A 21,110-nucleotide genomic window follows, 5' to 3' on the forward strand; every position below is an offset into this window, starting at 1 on the left:
AGGAAGCGTGCAGAGTGCGTCAGAAATAACTCGATTTAATGACGTTCTGGTGGAAATCAAGAAAAAAATGGACATGAGCTGGACATGTAGTTCGAAGAGAGGATAAACGACGGTTTGGGATGGGTACTTAGTTCACTGTCTCTCGCAGCCTTGCCGACCTCTACGAATAGCTTAAGCTGTTCGCTAAATCTATACAGGTGGACAGCAGGGACTGCCATTGCTCTCGAGAAGTACGTATGCGTCGAGCTTCACCACGCAGTTCTACGCAATGCATTCTAGAGAGGAATGCGAGTCTTCGCACCAGGCACAGTTGTCCCTGCACCTAGTCGGATACATGCGATTATGTAAAGTAGGTTTAGATAAACCACATTTGAATTCTTTCTTTGCCAGTCTTGGCATTATTCCATACGCGGAAAAGCATGGCAGCACTTAAGGTAACGATGTTGTTCTAGCCGATCAGTGAACAAAGTGCATCCCAGGTACGAGGGTATATCATGTGTTGCTCTTTTGTATAGGCTCGCGCTAGCATGTTTGCTCTCTCGATGCTGAGTAATCCTTCATGGCCCAGTATCCATTTATTATATAGGTTGATTTGCTGGTTTATACCAAATTTTGAGGGCGTTCATGTCGATCATGCAGTTCATATAGGCTTCGCGAACTTCCTGTGATTATGTAACAACCATTAGGCTTTTATTGGTTCACCAGCGGTGTACGACCGCGGGAGCTATTGTTGCCGACTCAGCTGCCGAGGAGTTTTCTGCGGCGATGGGGGCGCTTCTTAGTTGACGCTCGGGTAAGCTGCCTACCATCCTAGCAATCAGCCCCTACGTATGACATGGGGATGAGTCGGTGTACACCATGTCGCTTCTGCTTCTATTCCGTTGAATAACGCATTAACTCTGTCTTCTATACGTGCTGAATTATGGCCTTTACCCATGAACCAATTGCGTGTCGAGCGTGGCCAATCAATGATTTTTTTTTTTGAATGACCAGCTTCGCTTACGACCAACTTTTGCAGTTTGGAAAAGGCTTCTCTCGCGTGAATGACTTGCCTGCAGCCCTTCTGAATGAAGGCCGACGTACGCATGCATGAAGTCTAATAGGCGAGGCAGTAGTGAGCAAAAAAAAAAAGAGAGCTAAAAACAGATGGCTACATCTACATTTACAAAGAAAGATCAGAGTCACTGACTTTTAGAAACCAGCGCACAGCGCGAACAGGCGGGGATTTACTACTGACAGGAGCTGCACACGTTACATTTTGCCAACCGCAGCTGCGAGCGATTCACCTGGAGCGGTTCATCAACACTGACACAGCGTCCACGATTGACTGTTCTCTCTCTGTGTGTGTGTTATCTTAGATTTATTGACATACGAGCAATCAAGGCCGTCATGTGCTTCATGCAGCCCTGATGTCGACGGCTTCCGAGCCGCACCTGCTAAATGGCGGCTGTAACCTGGCGCCCCTTTTCTGAACTGGTTGTGAGAAGAGAAGGTGAAGGGGTTTTCTCAACGGAAACATAATTATGAAAACAAAAGTGCTAGACCTAAAATCATCTTTCCCTGCGTCTGCAACCCCCATAGAATGAATTTATAAATTTTGATGTACCGTCTCAGCCAAAAGTAACCAGACTGCACGGTTTGCTTTTTCGTTGTATTATAAAGCCAGTTAGGATTTCCAGAACATCACAACGCCTTAATAAGTGGGGACAAGGACCCGTATTTACGTTGCAGATATTTATATCTTAAGAAGTGGTATGAGTTCTGAACCAGATGGCTGAGAATCAGACCCTGCAGCCTGGTTAATTTAGGCAAAGACGGTACCTATAAGCTGATTGTTGCATGATGAATATTCACTCTAGCTTGCAACAGAATGAAAACAGCTTGATCTCCATCCATTGCGCTAACCAAGCTTTGCGAAAACGGTACTTTCAGCACGTTTTATTCGTTCAGAGCCCTGTAAGAAAAGGGAATGGGCACGGATAGCTTCAAAGCGTTTGCCTGGGGGATTTCTGCGAGCACCGTGCACAGTGAGGACAGCAACGATAGGTTTCCTTCTAGAGCTCCCGAAGCGCAAAGAGCTGCTGTCATTATCGTCATTCACCGATCTCCACCTCATGACGCGATGCTCACAAGAACCGCCGGCGCACTCCATCACTCACTCCTTGTGAGTTTCAATCGCAGATTCTAAACACTTATGGGTCTACGTTTTCTGGTTTGGTTTACGGGGATTAACGTCCGAAAGCGACTCAGGTTATGAGAGAGGTCGCAGTGGAGGGCGCCAGAAATTTCGACACCTGTTTTTTTTTTTTTAAATAATGTGTACTGACATCGTACAGCACACGGGTGCCTTGTTTCTCGCTACCATCAAAAACCGGCTACCGCGGCCTGGATTGAACTGGCGTATTCTGGATGCTAGCAGTTGCGCTTCAAACACTGAGCCACTGAGTCACACATTTTTCTAACTAGATTGCGTCGCATCGGCATGCTTCTCTCCAGCGATATCTTCTATTCTGACCCACAACAGACGACGCAAGCGAGAGAGTGAGATGAACTCTTGGTATTTTCTGTGAGCGATGAGCGAACTTTTCTCAGTCCCCAGCTTCCGCCAGCCAAAACAGCACTTTTAAGCGGATTTGGTGTGAATGCTCTCCGTTGGGTTCACGCGCTTTGTTGCGGAGTGAACCGAGGCATCTGAATATGCTATTTAAATTTCCCGCCACTCACTCACTCACTCACTCACTCACTCACTCACTCACTCACTCACTCACTCACTCACTCACTCACTCACTCACTCACTCACTCACTCACTCACTCACTCACTCACTCACTCACTCACTCACTCACTCACTCACTCACTCACTCACTCACTCACTCACTCACTCACTCACTCACTCACTCACTCACTCACTCACTCACTCACTCACCAGATCATTACGTGGCCTGGACACATGGTTACGTTGAGAATGGCCGCGCGCTTCGCTAAAGAATAAAAGAAGCAGCTTGTCAATGCTTTGAGAAGATTTCGGAGCACTTACTGTCTGAAGTACGAAGATACCGGAGGCTATGTTCCTGATGAGAGTTGAGGCGAACCGCTTTTCGAGATACTGAAAATAGACAGAAACGCAATCCTGTAAACAAGGGTCACAATAAAGTGCAGAATTGCTGGATTTTAGAGGCAAGTATAAACTAAAATGTTCATTACGAGCTAGACTGCGTTAGTGTGGTGAAAAATAATCTCCGCGAATTCTACCACCTAAAGGCAGCTTTCCTGGAAAAAAGTGAGCCTTTCTTTCACTGTGGCGTCGCGTCCCTTCCTTGGGGCAGAAGGGCATCACTGAAGATTCTAAACCAGAATAAGTCCTAGCGTTGTCTCGACACACTGCTACCATTTTTTGCAGATGCAATGAACCAGCCAATATATGACGTGCCTCTGCAAGAGCGATATTTTTTTGTTTTACGATTTCGTCACTTCAAGTGAGCTTGCTTGCTCACCATCTTCACCTAAAATACCTTAATTTTGTAAAATATTCTGACTTGCGATTTGGCGCACGATTTCTTGAATATGAAGTGTATGAAGGGGTACAGAGACGGCGCTGCGTCCGAGATCGTTTCTGTCACCGCTCTTGTTCCATTTCGTCCATTACTGGTTCGCACATACCATGAGTTCCAGTTTATAGAAGGGGAATTTGAGAAATTTTAGAAGGGAATCGCGTGCTCCGTTTACTTTTGTCCCCACCGGTACGTATCCAAATAGCTCCGAATAATTTTGAGCACGCACTTTCTGATTCGTTCTGAGAACCAAATAGGAGGCTATTCGATTCGCTTTTCAATTAGTTGTAATATTCGCAGGGGCCTAAAAGTTTCATTTAGGTTTCGTTGCATCTGGCCTCATGACGCCAATCGGTACGAAAGTAAATGCAAGTCGATCGACAAAGAGAGCACTCGTATCACAGAAACAGTCTCAGTGCCGCCTCTCGCTACCCTATAGCCGATTGCCGCCAGACACAACTATAGTCGGGCCTCATTCTCAACCAAGCCCTTGCAAAACTATTGCGCCGTTTTCGGGGACAGTTATTCCTTAAAGGCACAGATTGCGTCAGATTGCGTCATTACCGCAAGCAATTTGGTGACATTACGTGGTCCACAATGGCGTGGACAGCAGTTTCTATGTGCGTTTAGCACCCGCGCCGCCCTTCGGGCAGTGGTGGTTGACAGTAAACCGGACGGTGACCTCCAATTGAGGGAAGCGGCGTAAGAGGAACATTATGCGTTCATATTCTCATCTCGGGGTGCGTGTTTAGGAAGAAAAATATATTTGGGGCGCCGTCACGCGTAGTTTCAGGATGATCGCAATCGAAGGAAGGTGTTTCAGGGCCTGCTTTGAGCGCACCAGAGCTGATGTTTGACGTACGCAAAATATGCTGAAATGAACGTTAGTGAATCTAATGCACCACAGCGGGATAAAGGAATATTGCGGGTACACACGTAGAGACACACTGAACAGCGGATGCATGTATAAATGCACACCGATCTATGACGCACAGAAGGCCACACATTCTATTGAGACTGTCTCTTTATTCGTTTTCGCCCATCCTCATCTGGACAAGGTGGGTAACCTGTACCCTCGCGGCCAGATGGTATTTAGTGTACGGACAGGGGCTTTATTGTTAAGGAGGTCTACACTGCGAATGTCGAAGTGGTTCCGCCCAAACATATCGTGCAACCCGAGAACTCCTTTCAGAAGTGAAACGGTAGGGTGAATATTTGTGTGTACATCCGTAAAAAAAAAAAAAAAAAAAGAAACAATGTGCCTGCTTGCGTATTGGGAAGTAATGATAATCAGGTTGCAAACGAAGTACTGTATCTATGAGTAATTGCGTTGACGAATGTTGTGCCGTACGAGACGCTTGCTTCCTTCAATGATTTTCAAGCTCCCGCTTTCGGCGGCGTGTTGCTCTCAGCGCTCGTTCTATTAAATTTGTGCTACTTTTTTCGTGACCTTTGCTCTCGCCCACGACACTTGCTTTTACAATCACAGTTCGTGAACTGAGCAGCCCACATCGCATACCTCGTTGATGCTAGTGACGCCGAGGCCATGGTAGACGGGCAGAAAGATGTACGCCGACAACAGGACGCCCGCAGAAGTGGAGAATACGCCCATCCACAGGCCCGATCCTCTCATGAACACCTGCGGGAACAAGCGCCAAACCTCAGCTTCGCGTGGCACACTCGTCAGTACCCATAAAAGGATTGCGCGGATACAACGAAAAAAAAATAAATATAAAGAAGAATAATACAATAGGGGCGCTGACTTCCAACTATTTATTCTGGGGTGAAAGTCTACTCGGCATAAGCGAGGGACCGAAGCGCAAGACCAACTTTGTCACTCGCGCACGAACCTACTCAGCACTACCTTTTATGGAAATGAACAAGCAAGAACACTCTGCCAGAATTATCAACATTACGAAAGTGAAAACACTGTGTACAGTTCTGGTAACGTGTACAGTTACTTCTATGCAACTTACAATCAGCAATGGCCTATGCAACTTATATTTTGTGAAAGAATGTTTTTGCTTTTTATACAGGACCACATGCGACCGACGCGGCGACGTGCTCTTCTTTGCATGCCCCGAGCAGCCGTGGACATGGGAAAGGAACCGATCTGCTGCACCTCCCTTGAGCTGCTCCCAGAAGCTGAGGTTATTTTTCTCTGGCGTCACCATACCTCGTGTTCACGTTATGTTTATCCACGCGTTGTTAGAGGTTTAAGGTACAGTCGTCATAAATGTTTTTAAGCCGAATAATATTTATTCAGACGCGTAAAGGAGCCGTCATGGCACCATTAACACCAATAAGCCTTCGAAATCTAAGAGCAGGTGTTTTTTTTTTTTTTCGGAGTAAGAGCTTAACTGTTGGCATTTGAAGGCCTTTTGGTGTTTTAATAATGCCGTATCTGTTCCCACTGTGCGACTAAAAAAGATTATTCGGCGTACATACGCTTGACCAATGCATTACATGCGTGTGTACGGCTCCAAAGCAGCAATTCACAATTTACTGCTGCGTTGCTGAAGTATCCTCGGTGAAGCATCCTTGATCGTGAGTTCTCCGCGGAGAACTCACGATCGAGGATCCGTTCTGACAGCTTGGCGTTGGTGTGTTGATGTAGTGAACTGTTATGATACGTATTGATATCAACATCGATATCAGTATTTTCGCGTTTGAAAAATTCAAGCTGCGAACGCATGTTTTCCTGTGCGTGTAGCTACCAGTGCATTGCTTGATGACGCTTTGCTGAACACATGCATTATGTGTTTCATACCAGCCTCTATGGTGAACCTTCGCCATTTTTTTTATGAACGTGTCCAAGAATACTGACCACGAGAACCCTACGATTATAAAGGAGGTACTGTCGGCTACAAGGGAGGCAAATCTGAGCTTGTGGCTGACGGACAACTCTAAGAGCCGGACCTTGCTCCGTTTTTTCGAAAACAATAGCCTCTACCACCTATTTACCTATTGGTCATCCCCGTCTTATGCCAAATGGCACGTCTGTAAATGGCAATATCGTTTCACATGGAGTTTATTTGCATTCCGTGCAGAGTTCATTTGACCTGTGTTTCATCGCATAACTTCGTTTTTGTATTTATATTCATTTCCACAATACGATTAAACTGAGTGATCTGTGTGCGCGTATGTACTGAGTGTGATTCTCTAAATGACTGCACGTTCAGAGTGCAATTCGGGAATTAGATTCACTGGGCGCAAAACATTCGCGCTCTAACTCCACTAATCCACTAGCTATATTTTGTTGGGAATTGTTTGATAAATCATTTTTGGCTGCATCTATCTGAAAAAAAAAAAGTGCTTTACGGGTGTGCTGCATGCTTATGTCTATATGAATTTCGAGGGATAATAAAAGTATATTATTGCCTTCTGTTATGTTTATTTCTAATTTTTAAACTGCAGAAGGTACTACTGACTCAGAACCGGAGAAACAGAGGGCCGAAGGTGGCTCGGAATGCAGGCTGGCTTGCAGTATCAATGTTTTTATTAAACTGCTGTTTATAAACGAGCGCATGCTAGCACTCAAACCATACCCACATGGGCTAATTAAGAAGCGCGGAAATATGTTTAGCGCGATAGAGGTAAAGAGCTCGTAACATAGAAAGCCCACCATAGTCCGCAGTGGCGTCTGTTGAAAATGGCTCAAGAATCTGAAAATCAAGTTACCAAATCAAGGGCAAGTCCAAATGAAGTCAACCTTGCTAAGGATGACCCTGCATTATTGGGAGTTCTTAAAAAAATAGTTTTATAAAATTGCAGAGGTTTATCCAGGTTAAACGTATAGTTATCCGAATGTGAGCTCTCATATCGTGTAAGCTATTTTAAGCACGGCTACACGGTCACACTGGCGTTTCTTCTCAACGCGAGCTTCTCACTCTTCGTCGGTTTTCGCCTCGAGCCGATCAGGATTTCTCTTCTTTGCTACTTTTCGGCGATCTGTACCGGCTGGACGATCGCCGAAGCGTTGACGCAGTCGGAACGGCAAGCATCTCATTCACGGCGGGACTGAGTGATCGAGTGTAGGTGAATCATTAGTTAAACCATCGCCTAGCCATGCCGTATGAGCGGATAGACTCTGTGTCTACGATCGGGACTATCGCTCGGCGGGCCCTGTTAGGACTACAGACGAGGAAGACGCAGGAGCGGGCAGTGGCGTCGGCAGGGGTTCTTGCCCTAGTCCCGCACCGGCGGCTCAATGTCAAACGCGCAATGAATGACGTTGGGAGCTGCGTTGAGAAGAGTAGAACTATGCTCTAAAATGAAGTGGTGAAATTTCCGGCGTTGACGATAGAAAGGAGGCGCTCTTCATGTCAGAGGGCGCGGCACATACAGGTCACACAAGTTGATATAAGTGGCGCGTGCCCAGATGCTACACGTCATTGGCCGTGCCTGCCTTTGTTGGCAGATACTAAAGTTTTGAAGAGGAGCCATAACCACGTGGCACGTGAGTTGGCCGAAGTGTTTTGTGTAAAGGAGGAAGGTGAAGTTTGCGTTAGTGGCCCATTAATCAGATTGTATCAGAGGGAAGGCGGGTTTTTAGACTGCCTTGGTGTGTGACTTGACAGGTTGAAGCTATATAAGATGTGTTTTTAAAATAAAACTCAGTCGCGAGCCTGCGCTTGTGGTGTTCACTTCTGGTCCTTGGCTTTTTGTGCGTAATACCCCTCTTTTATGTATCATGATTGACTGACTCGCCCAACAACGCTCTATGTTGATACAAGTGTTCTCGACCGGGGGTGGGGGGGGGGATAGTGAATACATTGGAGTTCTAAAGCTCAGTAGTACTTGCGAGAGGGCTAGTTAGCTATACGACTCCGACGACCTCTGGCGCTGCATGGTTATACACAAACACAACACACACACAAAATAATTAAACCAAGACGTTAACACAGATGATGGGCTCTGTGTTAACGTTTTGGTTTAGTTCTCTTGTGTGTGTAGTGATTTTTTTTGTGTATAACCATGCAGCGCCGGAGGTCGTCGGAGGCATTGGAGTGAGTGACAAAGTATGTGTATGAGCACTGCAGCGGCGTGGTATATGTCGTGTACTGTAATATGTGAATGAATATTGCAGTGACATAATATGTCATGTAGGGTAATTGGCGTATGAGTACTGCAACGGTGTAGTGTGCCGTGTAGCGTAATTCACGTATGAATACTGTAGTATACTGTTACGTGGAAGATCTACAGTCCGAAAGTTGCCCGCACAACTAACGTTGATTAGAGCACCGATTTCACAACCCTTAGTGTCGTCGTCTTCTCGGAGTCTGTTGCACTTCTTCATCCTCATCACGAACGGTGAACAGAGCTAAGTAACACTACCCTCCCGCGGGAAAAGCACAGTCTCGGTGCGGTCTACGTTAGGGAAGTAGAACGTTTATAATAGGGCTTCAGACGGGACACATGCACTATTTCGGAGGTTCGCGCTGTGGACGAGGACTTCGGAAACACAGATTCAACTTCGTAGGTGATGTCGGTCACGGGGTGCAAAACACGGTAAGGGCCTGTGTAACGGGGCAAAAGTTTTTCACACAAGCCGACTCGACGGCACGGGAGCCACAGCAAGACGAGAGATCATGGAGTGTAGTGGACATCACGGCGGCGACTGCGGTACCGAAACTTTTAGAATTCTTGGGATGCAGAGAGCCTGGAATGAGCTATCCGGCGGGCATCATGAGCGCAGGCGACGGCATCACTGGCGTAAGTACTGGTGGCGTCTGCCGCGGGTAGGGAGGTGTCGAAGGGCAGTAATGGGTGCCGGTCAAATAAAAAATAAAATGGGGAGTATCCAGTGGTAGAATAGACAGTTGAATTGTAGGCAGATGTTACAAAGGGGCGATGAACGTCCCATTCCCGATGGTCGTCAGACACATACATGACCAGTATGTCTGTGAGGGTACTGTTTAGACGTTTCGTGAGACCGTTGGTCTGGGGGTGATAGGTGGTGGTGAATTTGTGGCGGACGGAGCACGAACGGAGAATTTCGTCAACCACTCGCGACAGGAAATAGCGGCAAGGGTCAGTTAGTAGTTCACGAGGAGCACCATGATGAAAAATTACGTTTTGTAGAAGGAAGTCAGCGACGTCTGTGGCGCAGCTGGTCGGGGTGGCTCGGGTAATAGCGTACCAAGTAGAGTAATCGGTGACGACGGCGATCCATTTATTCCCCGAGGCGGAAACTGGAAAGGGGCCAAGGAGGCCAGCGCCTATACAGGAAAACGGATTAGTCGGTATAGGTATCGGCTGCATATGGCCTGAAGGCAAAATTGTGGGCTTCTTCTGACGTCGACACAGTTCTCATGCGGCAATGTACTGCTGGGCAGAGCGGTAACCCCGGCCAGTAGAAATGTCGGCGTAGGCTGTCGTATATGCGAGGGACACCCAGGTGGCCAGCCGTGGGAGCATCATGGAACTTTTCAAAGATGATGGAACGCAGGTGTTGGGGAACGACGAGCAAAATGTCTGTGCCATCTGGTCGCATGTTACGTCTCTATAGGGGGTGTTCTCGTGCAGCACAAATAAGGTCAGCGACGGATCAGTGTGGTTGGAGGTAAGACGGAGGATAATGGAACGCAGAGAGGGATCTAAGTGCTGTTCGTCGGCAATGTCAGAAAAGGCAGAGACAGACAAGACACATGCGTCATCGTCAGAGTCTGTAGGACTAGGGGAGTCGACGGGATGACGTGACAAACAGTCTGCATCTTGGTGAAGCCGGCCGGACTTGTAGATGACGGAAAAAGTGTATTCTTGTGATCGTAGCACCCAGCGCCCCAAACGGCCAGTAGGATCTTTGAGAGAGGAAAGCCAGCACAAGGCATGATGGTCTGTTATCACAGTAAAATGGCGGCCAAACAAATAAGGGCGGAATTTTGTAATAGCCCAGACAAGCGCCAGGCACTCTCGCTCTGTAATAGAATAATTTTGAAAGCTAAACATTTCGACAGATTTGCCTGTCTGGTTGGGTTGATAACTAAATAAGACTTGAAAGTCTACCGCAAATAACATCAACCGGACAACAGGCAACCTCCCTGCTGTATACTTGCAAGGTCTTCGCTCTTTCCTGGCCACTTCACAGAAGAAAAGAAAAAAGTCGCCAGCGAGCACACATGCACCTGCGGCACCCTCACTCGTCTAAACCCCCCTCCTTCCTTCTCATTCCTTTCACACACATTCCACCCCCTCCCCATTCTCCCCCCCCCCCCCCCCCCCACCTTCTTCTCCCCCTCGACCAATCCTTTACTTATAGCTGCACGCAGCCCCGCGTCATGCACCCCTGAAGAAGGAGCCGAGCCGGCTCCGAAACGTCGGGTTTTATAAAATAAAAGTGTTGGTTGGAGAAATTTCAAGTCTTATTTAGAATAATTTTGTTCGGGTGTTGAGTGGAGGCGGCTGGCATACGCAATCACCCTTGTACGGCCGTGTTGTCGCTGAGCGAGTATAGCTCCTATGCCATGGCCATTTGCGTCGGTGCGGAGTTCAGTATTGGCGGAAGGGTTGGAGTTGGCCAAGACTGGTGGAGCAGGTAGAGCAGCAATGAGCTCTGAGAAAGCTGCAACTTGTTCAGGCCCCAATAGAATGAAACGTATTTCTTGAGAAGGTGGGTGAACGGACGAGCAAGGACTGCGAAGTTCGGGACGAATCGTCGGAAATAGGAATACAGGACAATAAAGCTTCAGACATCACTGGATGAACGCGGAGGGGGAAAATCTTTGACGGCACGCATCTTGTCAGGGTCAGGCTGAACACCGGAAGCATTAACCAAGTGACCAAGCACTTTGATTTCCCGATAGCCGAAACTGCATTTCTTTGAGTTGAGTTGAAGGCCGGCGCGGCGGAATAGCTCGGGAATGGTAGAAAGGCGAGAGAGGTGGCTGTCAAAAGTGGACGAGAAAACAATGACGTCGTCTAAGTAACAAAGACAAGTCGTCCACTTGAAGCCGCGCAGCAACGAGTCCATCATCCGTTCGAAAGTTGCAGGGGCGTTACATAGGCCAAAAGGCATGGCTTTAAATTGATAGAGGCCGTCAGGGGTGATGAACGCTGTCTTTTCACGGTCTCTCTCATCGACAGAAATCTGCCAGTAGCCGGAACGAAGGTCGATGGATGAAAAGTAGCTGGCTCCGTGCAAACTATCAAGCGTGTCGTCGATGCGCGGAAGAGGTTATACATCTTTTCGGTCATCTTATTCCAATGACGGTAGTCAACGCAGAATCTCCAACTGTTATCTTTCTTCTTGACCAACACCACAGGGGATGCCCAGGGTCTACTGGAAGGCTCGATTATGTCGTTCGCTAAAATCTTTTCGACCTCCGTTTGAATGACGCGTCGCTCAGCAAGCGAAACACGATAGGGCCGCCTGTGAATAGGACTGGCGTCCCCGGTGTCAATGCGGTGGTTGACAACTGTAGTCTTACCCAATGGGCGGGTACCGCTGTTATTACGCTAAAAATCGCTGTTATTACTGTGTAAGATGCAAAAAAGCTTGTGTTTAGTCATACAATTTTACATATTGCTGTGTTTATGCTATACTGCTTCTAAAGCGTTACGTTTGCCAGTCTCGTCCTTCTATTGCTTCGGAACCTTAGTATGTTAATGCGCTTTGAGCGCAATAAAGTACTTTTTTAAAGATGATGAAAGGAGACGGCGCAACGATTCCTAGACCGATTATCCAAAACGTTAATTTCTTACTTCTTGGCTTTAAAGTCCTGAGTTGCTATCGAGATGCTTATAGGTGTACGCAATTACATGAACGATATGTAAAGCAGAGTAAACGGACATCTTTCGGCAAATCAGTCAGGAAGCGATGAGCCCAACCTATGTTGTTTCCACTTACTATAATGTAGTCAGATGCGAGGTACAACTGCTAATAGCAAAAAAAGCACATGCTCTCCTCAAAAGCTCCATTCTCCCGAATATCCCGTGGGGGCGCTGTAAGCGAAGGGTCACGGGCATGGCCCTGGCAAGTGGTAGCCAGCTGGTGACATGGTCATGCACTGATTGATTGACAGGTAGCGTGACGTCATGGAACCATATGACGTAGCTGAGTTGCTGAGTTGTAGGCGCATCATACTCGGGCTTCGCCTTGGGGGAGAGGATGGGATCAGAAAGCAGCTCTAAAGGACTCTTGGGTTCCGCGGTAAACATTCAGCCCAGTGGCCATGCAGGCACTGTCGTTCCGCTTTTGTTAAAGCGGGCATTTATATTTATGCCAACTGGTCATCAATGGACTGATATCTTGTGATGGTGACTGAATGAATAACTATATTATAATGCTCCAACTCCAACTATAATGCTCAAAAACAAAATTCGTGTGTTCATTGATGGTGTGTGTACATTAGCTTTGGTAGATACGGGTGCGACTGTGTCTGTGATGAGTAATCAGTTTAGGCGCTTGTTGGGACGCAAAGTGATGTTTGAATATGACCGTGCTTCAACGTTTTGTGGTGTGAGTGGAGAGGCGTTGCAGCCACTGGGTGTGTGTAGTGCGGAAGTGTCTGTGGGTGGTGCAATTTTTCAAGCTCAATTCGTAGTCTTACCCCACTCTACGCATGACATCATTTTAGGAATGGACTTCTTGAAGTTTTGCGGCGCTACCGTGGACTGCCGAAGTCAAGAGGTTCATTTTGACGGCTCGCATCTGCCGACTCTTTTTGAAAGTGGCAGTAATGAAGAAACAGTTTTTAGTATTACCGAAGACACGGTAGTTCCCCCTTTGTCTGCCGTGTTCGTCCCTGTGTCCGCTCCACTTCTTGACCAGTTTTCATTTCAGGCCGTGGTGCACCCAGTTCACTCAGCATGCCTGAAGAAAAATGTTATTATCCCTCATTGTATGATCTCTGTGCATCTTGGTAGTGCCTCGTTATGGACAATAAATCCATCGTCCGAGCCCGCAGTTTTACCACCGGGATTGAAGCTTGCCTCCTGTGGACCCGATGCGCCCCACGTCGTTGCTTTGGTCACAGATGCCACCGTACCTCTAGCTGCTGATGAAACTTCGATCTTTCGCATAGTCAGCGCCGATCTCAACTCACCTCAACGCCGTACTCTTGTGGATATTCTTCTACCCTTTTCGCCTGTGTTTGACTTTTCTTAAACAGATGGACCAACCTCTCGCCCTGTACATCGGACCCATCATACTATGGACACTGGTTCGGCTCGTCCCATTCGTCAAAAGCCATATCGCGCGTCCCCATCTGAGCGCAAAGTCATTCATGAGCAAGGGGAGGACATGCTACGGAAGAAGGTGATATAGGAATCATCTAGCCCCTGGGCCGCCCTGTTATTCTTGTATGCAAGAAAGACGGTTCGTGGCGATTCTGCGTCGGTTATCGGCGTCTAAATTCTGTTACGAAAAAGGACGTCTATCCTCTTCCTCACATAGATGATGCCCTCGACTGACTCTCTGGTGTGTCCTATTTTTCTTGTCTTGATCTCAGATCTAGCTACTGGCAAATTCCAATGGACCCTGCGGATAGGAAAAAAAACAGCCTTCCTAACGCCAGAGAGCCTTCATGAGTTTAATGTTATGCCATTCGGGCTGTGTAATGCGCCAGCCACATTTAAACGCTTTATGGACGCAGTTTTGCGCGGCTTAAACTGGGACATTTGTCTTTGCTATCTGGAATATGTCGTCATATTTGGGAAGTCCTTCCAAGAACACAATGACCGTCTAGTACGCGCCTTGAATTGTCTGCACAACGCCGCCCTAATTCTAAACTCGAAAAAGTGCCGCTTTGGAGAGCGCCAAGCGCTGGTGCTAGGACACCTTGTCAATAGTGATGGTGTAATGCCGGATCTCCAGAAAACTGCCGCTGTTGAGTATTTTAAACCCCCGCAGACAGTGAAGGAGCTGCGCAGTTTTCTAGGGTTGTGTTCATATTTTAGACGCTTTATACATCATTTTGATGACGTTGCTTACCCATTGACGTGCCTTCTCAACAAAAACTCCACTTTTGACTGGACACCAGAATGCGACGCGTCATTTCGTCAACTGAAGTTTCTTTTAATATCAAAACCCATCTAACGTCACTTCAATCCTGCTGCAGTGACAGAAGTTCACACGGACGCTAGTGGAATCGATCTCAGGGCAGTCCTTGTCCAACGGCACGATGAACGAGAGCATGTTATCGCGTACGCAAGTCGTACCCTGAGCAAGCCGGAGCGAAACTTCACTCTCCCCGAACAGGAATGCCTGGCTGTAGCTTTTGCTGTGCAGCGTTTCCGTTCATATTGTACGGACGGTCGTTTACTATCGTAACTGACCATCATTCACTTTGTTGGCTGCGGAACCTTCGAGACCCATGTGGTCGCCTCGCACGCTGGGCCCTCCGGTTACAGGAATATCACTTTGTCGTCGTGTACAAAAGCGGGAGGCGTCATGCAGACGCAGATTGTCTTTCTATAGGATGCCAATGATCACGACTGGACCTGACAGCGACGATTTCGACAATTATATATCGAACCTCGAGCCAGCGTTCCCCGACACGAATGTTTTAAAAAAGGAACAATAAAATGATAGCAGTCTGCAGCCTCTCTTTGCCGTCGCCCAAGCCAGCGTACCTACAAGCCGTTTTTGTGTGCGTGATGGCTTTCTATAGCAAAAGGGTTATTCGCCTGTCGGCCAGCGATACCTACTCGTAGCTCCCAAGACGCTGTGCACGGACGTATTGGGTGTCATGCATGATGATCCAACTTCTGGGCATTTGAGATCGGTTCGAACACTCCACCGTGCTCAAGAAAGATTTTACTGGCCCAGAATGCGCTCGACGATTGAACAATACGTTGTCAGTTGCAAGCATTGTCAGCGCCAGAAACGCCCAATTAAACTCCGTCTGACTTACTGTACCCCATGAAGACCCCGACAGCTCTGCTTGGTCAAGTAGGCATTGACCTCGTAGGTCCGTTTCCAAAGTCTGTGGATTGAAATCGCTGGATTGTAATCTGCGTGGACTATCTCACACGTTGCTGCGAAACCGCCGCTCTTCCATGCACTACGGCGCATCAGGTGTCGCTTTTCTTGCTGCACTCAGTCATCTTACGACACGGGCCGCCACGAATTGTCGTCACTGATCGGGGCCGACAATTCACTGCTGATGTTGTTGAAGAGCGCATGCGTTTATGCGCCGTAACTTCCCGACACTGGACGCCATACCATCCCCAGACAAATGGCTTGATTGAGCGCGTAAACAGAACGCTTATAAACATGCTAGCCATGTATGTGGATGCAGGGCATAAGAACTGGGACACCATACTACCCTTCATTACGTATGCGTTTAATACCGCCATGAATGAGACGACTGGGTACAGCCCATTCTTACTGCTGTATGTCAGACCGCCACGCTTACTCCCTGAATACTATCCTGCCCTTCACAAGCCGTGAAGACCCCTGCCTGGCTGAGATCCTCTGTCTCGCCGAAGAAGCTCGGAGAATCGCCCGATTATGGTCTGGTGTTTCACAAGAACGTTCTAAACTGCGATACGACGCCAGTCACCGGCGGGTCACGTACTCTGTAGGCGATTTAGTCTGGCTGTGGCGTCCAATTCGGCGCCGTGGCCTACATCAAAAACTCTTGGCCCACTATGACGGCCCATATGTGGTTGTCAAACGCATCAGCAATTTAACTTCTGCAATAGCCCGCCTGATAGCATCGGGTCGTCGGTCTGCCAAAACAGAACTATGTCATGTTGCCCGCGTGAAGCCATGTCAGCCTCGCACGACTCACGAACACGCCCAGAGGGCTTAGGCTGAGTAGGGGGATATGTCACGCTACTGACGACGAGGAAGGATTGCGCGTGTCTGGCAGAAGAAGAGGAGAAAGCGTTGATGCCTGGAGGCTAGCAGGCTTCACCTTGTCCCACTGCCATATCACTGTAAATAAATACCCCCTTTGCTATTTCACCGTAACAATATGCAGAACAATAGGGGCGCACATTAAAATATTAGTAATGAGGCGAGCAGCAAAGTGCATTTACTCACGTGAACTCGGGAAAAGGTGCCACAAGGAAAGGGAAGCACGGAAAGCAGGAAAATGGCAACGCTGCGCTATGCGCTTCTACCGGCGTTCATCTGTTTCAAGGGCAGCTTTCTGGGACATCGCTTTTAACTGTGCGACACCTGTGGAACGAAACTGTTATTAACAATTTCGCAGAATTGTTCTAATTCTCGATGCATAGCAAAACCGATCTCGCTCGTAATGCTCATCCTATGCTATTTTTGAGTAGTGAAACAGTCATAGAAAACCCGGGGTTGGGGGGGGGGGGGCGGTACTATTTTGACAACTCCAAAAAGGTAGAAGCCTCCCAAAAGAAAATCTATGATTATATTGTTTGTGATGGTCTAATATTGGGATCTGCCATAAAGATTCACTAATTAACAACCTCTCACCCAAAAAATATGCTTGTCCAGAATTTCTGGGCTGCTTTTAAAGCTGCGGGCTGAAGTGTGTCGTAAATGGGGTCTATTGTTCCAAAAGGAATCAAGCTATGAGAGACAACATAGTGGAAGGCCCTACGGATAACTTTGACCCCAAGTTGTCTTTTAACGTGTTCTGACATGGTACAGTATACGACCGCCTTTTACGTTTTGCCTCCACAAAAGCGTGGCCGCCGGGGGCGGGATTGAACCGGGGAAATACCGAATCCGCATTCCAGTACACTAACCACAGGGCCACTGACGCAGGGAAATCAACCAACCGAAAAACTACAGCGCGGTGTCAAAAATAAGACAAGATATTCTACGGTTTTGTCGTAAACTACTACGTTCCTCTAGTTTTGTAGAATTTGTTTTGTAGTTGCGTCGATTTAAATCGAGAGCTATAATCTTGGAGGTACAACTCCCAAGTCCAGGCTCGATACAATTTGACTTTCAGCTGTGTGCGGAGCGGAGGTGTGGCTGTGACGTCTTACCACGCGATGTGCTATGAGAGGCGTAGCTATGACACTTGCTCAACCTCGCCTCTCGCACTGCTGTGCCTCTCCACTGCTTTACCACGTGACTAGGAAGGGAGTTCAATAATTGCTTTGGCGGCGCCCGCTTGTTTCTCGTCTCACCATACAAGGTGGGCCGCGTCGTGTCCATCGACTCCCGGGCGCATTCGTCTGGTCGCTTATGGCCATCTAGACGACATAGCTCGCCGTGAACCAGTGCCGGGGGAAAAGCGCGTCAAATAGCCAGCCGGAATGGACGAAGAACAAAGAGCGCGCTAAAGACACAACACATGTATTTCCGTCCTTGAACACAGGCGGAACTTGGCAGCTGACGCTGTCGGTGCTTCATCTTTTGCGTCAACGCCATTCGTTCGTATGCTCAACCTGTGCAGTTTTTTTCCTGTTGTACGTTTCTGCAGCCTGTATTTGTGTTGTACTTTTCGTTTTTAACCATCAAATTCTGATGTTAACCTGTTGTTACAATAGATGCTGTCAAAAACAGCGCACAGTCTCTAATGGCCACGTGTAGTTTTAGGTTTTTCGACTTATCATAAGTGGAAAATCTGCCCTTAAAGCAACGTTCTCATATTGTGATGGCCTGTCTTGCTTTATAGCTTGTGAGCACTGTCATATTTCAAGCTGACCTATGAAGTGAAATCCAATGCGGAAATACTGAAACGTTTAGAGACGGTTAAACTGCTAGAGCATAGCGTTCAAGAGGATGTAGAGAGGATGTCACTAATGTATCTTACTCACAGCCTCTATTTTTTTTCCCTGCAAGCACCTGGGTGAAGTGAAATGAAAAAACTTCATGCATGCTACGCTTTTCAGTTTTCTAAAAAAACACCACCATGGATTGCGCTGAAAGCGCCTCTGACAGCATACGTATCGTTGTGAGACGTTACACTCTACTATTTTCTACTTCCCTTCCTCGTACGTGCGCTAGAAGTTTAATTCGTTTATTAGGCTGTTAGAAAATCCTCGCTCTTATTCACTGTAGCTTGGTTAGCAAATCAATGCGTACACACGATATCAAAAGGAAGTACAAGGAAAGCGCACACTTTCGGAAGCCATCTTCGTGCCCTGGCAATCTCCCCTCTTGAGAAGGAATCTGTGAGATAAAGTATGAGTGACCGCGTCAAACTTCACCAACGAGAGCGGCTCCTCACCTGCGCAGGTAGGCCGAGCACATTGACAGCCGAGAAGAAGCTTGCCATCATGGATAGGGAGACGGGCAGCCAGCCCAATTGTCCGCGTGCCGTGAGGAAGTGGCGGCTGCTCTGGCGGCGTCGGTCTTGCCACGCCACCCAGACGCCGATGGACATTGACAGGGCCAACAGGAACGCCAGGACCCCGTAGTCCATCGCCGTGAATCCACCCGCCATAGCTCTGCAGATCTCAGCGCTGCGCTGGGCCGCACACCAACGTTTGTCGGGCTGTGGGCATCTCCCGTGGACATGGGAGGGGACGGGGGCAAAAAATATAAGTTGGCCCGGATATTTGCGGTATATAAATGACACCTTATAACTGCGCCACAACCCACCCGTTATTCGCTGGTAATAAAGAAAAGCAGCTGTTGATGCCGGCCTGGCGGACCCCGGGCCATATAAAATGGACCAAAGAAAGAACGTCGACAGGTGATGCAAAACAAAGGAGAGTGAGGGTAAATCGCTGCTGCTGCGGCTGTGAGTGTTGCCGAAGCAAAGGTGATGTGCTGATTCGCCATGTAATGAAACTTGGCGACCATAAATGCTAGCGACGGCAACGTGATCAGATGGAGAAAGCAGGTGAGGGCCAAGGATGTGTGCAGTTAGCTGTTTGTTTCGGGCAGGGACGCCGTAAGAAAAAGTAGATAAGAGTCCTTTTTATCACAGCCCGTATACGCAGCGCAAGCCTGCTTCTTTCGGGGCTTAATAACAGCTCCCCCCCCCCCCCCCCCCCACCCCCCTTTCTTTTTCGGAGTGCTGCCAAGAAAAGCAAACCCAAACTCTTCGCCACCAAAGAGACTTTCAGTTCTATGTAATGTAGTATTTCTCTTGAAAACAATATCAACGAAATATATCGGTGTCCTTCTTGCGTTCTCTTCAAAACAAATTGATCGCATGCAGCTTGCGTATGCAACTGCTGTACTTTTCTAGTTTCGGGACTCACAAAATGAGCGCAGTCGTACATACGCATATTACCTCAACTGTGCATACGGGCAACGCAACAAGCAAACTGAACTAATTACAGAGAGAGAACATGTTTAATATCCCTCAGTATAAGCTTGAGGTGACCAAGCAACAGTGCTCGGCTATCTCAAATAGAAACACCTACGAGAACCGTCTTGGTCCGGATTTGGAGATATATGGCGCCCTCTTTAGCACTTGGTGACTAATTAATCAGCTATTGATAGTAATAATTCTCTTACGCTAATAAATAGTATCACGTCACCGAGCCCATACGCTGGAAGTTTCTGTACAATATACCAGCTCAAAAATAGCGAATTAAACCGATAATCTCACAATTTTGTCCAGATATTTTTAGACGAAACAAGTATGAAGCAATCGGCAAATGTAAAAGTCGTTACTCTTATTGTCCCCGTTGTTTGTCGCGGTGACGTGATGTCACCAATCTGATCCTGATTGGAGAATCGTCATTTTATGCAGTTGAAGGCACTGTACATAGAACCTTGTTGAGCTTTCTTGCTCGGTGAGCTAATCAACGCAGCTCTTCATTCGAATCACTGGCGAAGCATAGCCTCCCTGCATTCCCTTAAAGTTTCTGTAAATGCTTTGTTTTATCTTTTCAGGCTACTTTCTATCCGCAATGCGTACTTCGGTAGTCGTGTCATGCTTGGGGTGTTCCATCACTGATCATGCCTTTGACAGTGCCTTTCAAGACCGCTGCTGCGACGTATATTCCAAATCACTAGGTTGCAATGTGTTTCTTTTAAACCTCTATCAGCCTCCCATATACCGCTGCTTCCATATGACACGCTTAGAGTTAAAAACACGCACCTTTACCGTGAATATTAAAAGTATACATAGACGGCAGGTTCGCAATTTAGATTACGGGATAAATATATTTGTTCCGATTTTTGTTGGGAATGGCAAATCTGGCTCTCTCTAGCTTGAAAAAATATTGTTATCAGCGTGAAACGTAACGACGCCCAGATATATCTTGGAAGGCTCGTCTTGAGAGGCTGGCGTATGCTTCTTTTATCTGATAACCACTGTTTCCACTACAACCCCGTAACTTGGACCTTGACTATTTATACAGCAGCAAGCATCGTGACCATACACGCCTTCCCAGAGCGCCCTGAACGCCATGACTTTGCAGTGGCTTCTTTCGATTGCTACAAGACGTCAGAGTGGTGGGTACGGTGGGCATCTAAATGGACTTTCAAGACGTAGTTAGTCGGATGTCAAACACAGGAGCAAGAAAAAAAAAACAGGTGACTAGAAGTCTTGCTTTATGCAACGAGCACCTGGCCAAGCCAGCTCTCCCAGTGGCAGAAAAGCAGACTTAGGGCACCAGCGGGACGATAGCTTCCGACACTTCGACTAATTTAGTGCGATGAAGGTGATGACTTGCTACCCCACCAGCATCGTTCATTATGATTCCGGTACCTCTCTTTC

General features: G+C 47.6%; 1 protein-coding gene across 1 annotated transcript in view; it reads right to left on the minus strand.

Annotated features, from left to right (window-relative positions):
- LOC146209214 (sodium-coupled monocarboxylate transporter 1-like) overlaps window positions 1-18,725 on the minus strand; it is a 50,287-nt gene extending 31,562 nt beyond the window's left edge. Inside the window, exons 1-3 of the mRNA XM_084587370.1 lie at window positions 18,660-18,725; window positions 5,069-5,188; window positions 3,036-3,104 (exon numbers count right to left, since the gene is read on the minus strand). Coding sequence (XP_084443496.1) covers window positions 3,036-3,104; window positions 5,069-5,188; window positions 18,660-18,710 — 240 coding nt within the window. The 5' untranslated portion in view covers window positions 18,711-18,725. The remainder of the gene's footprint in view (window positions 1-3,035; window positions 3,105-5,068; window positions 5,189-18,659) is intronic.
- Between the last annotated feature and the right edge of the window lie 2,385 nt (window positions 18,726-21,110).

The sequence above is a fragment of the Amblyomma maculatum genome, chromosome 1 (assembly GCF_055883805.1).
Source record: "Amblyomma maculatum isolate TAMU_Amacu chromosome 1, ASM5588380v1, whole genome shotgun sequence".
Taxonomy (NCBI): domain Eukaryota; kingdom Metazoa; phylum Arthropoda; class Arachnida; order Ixodida; family Ixodidae; genus Amblyomma; species Amblyomma maculatum.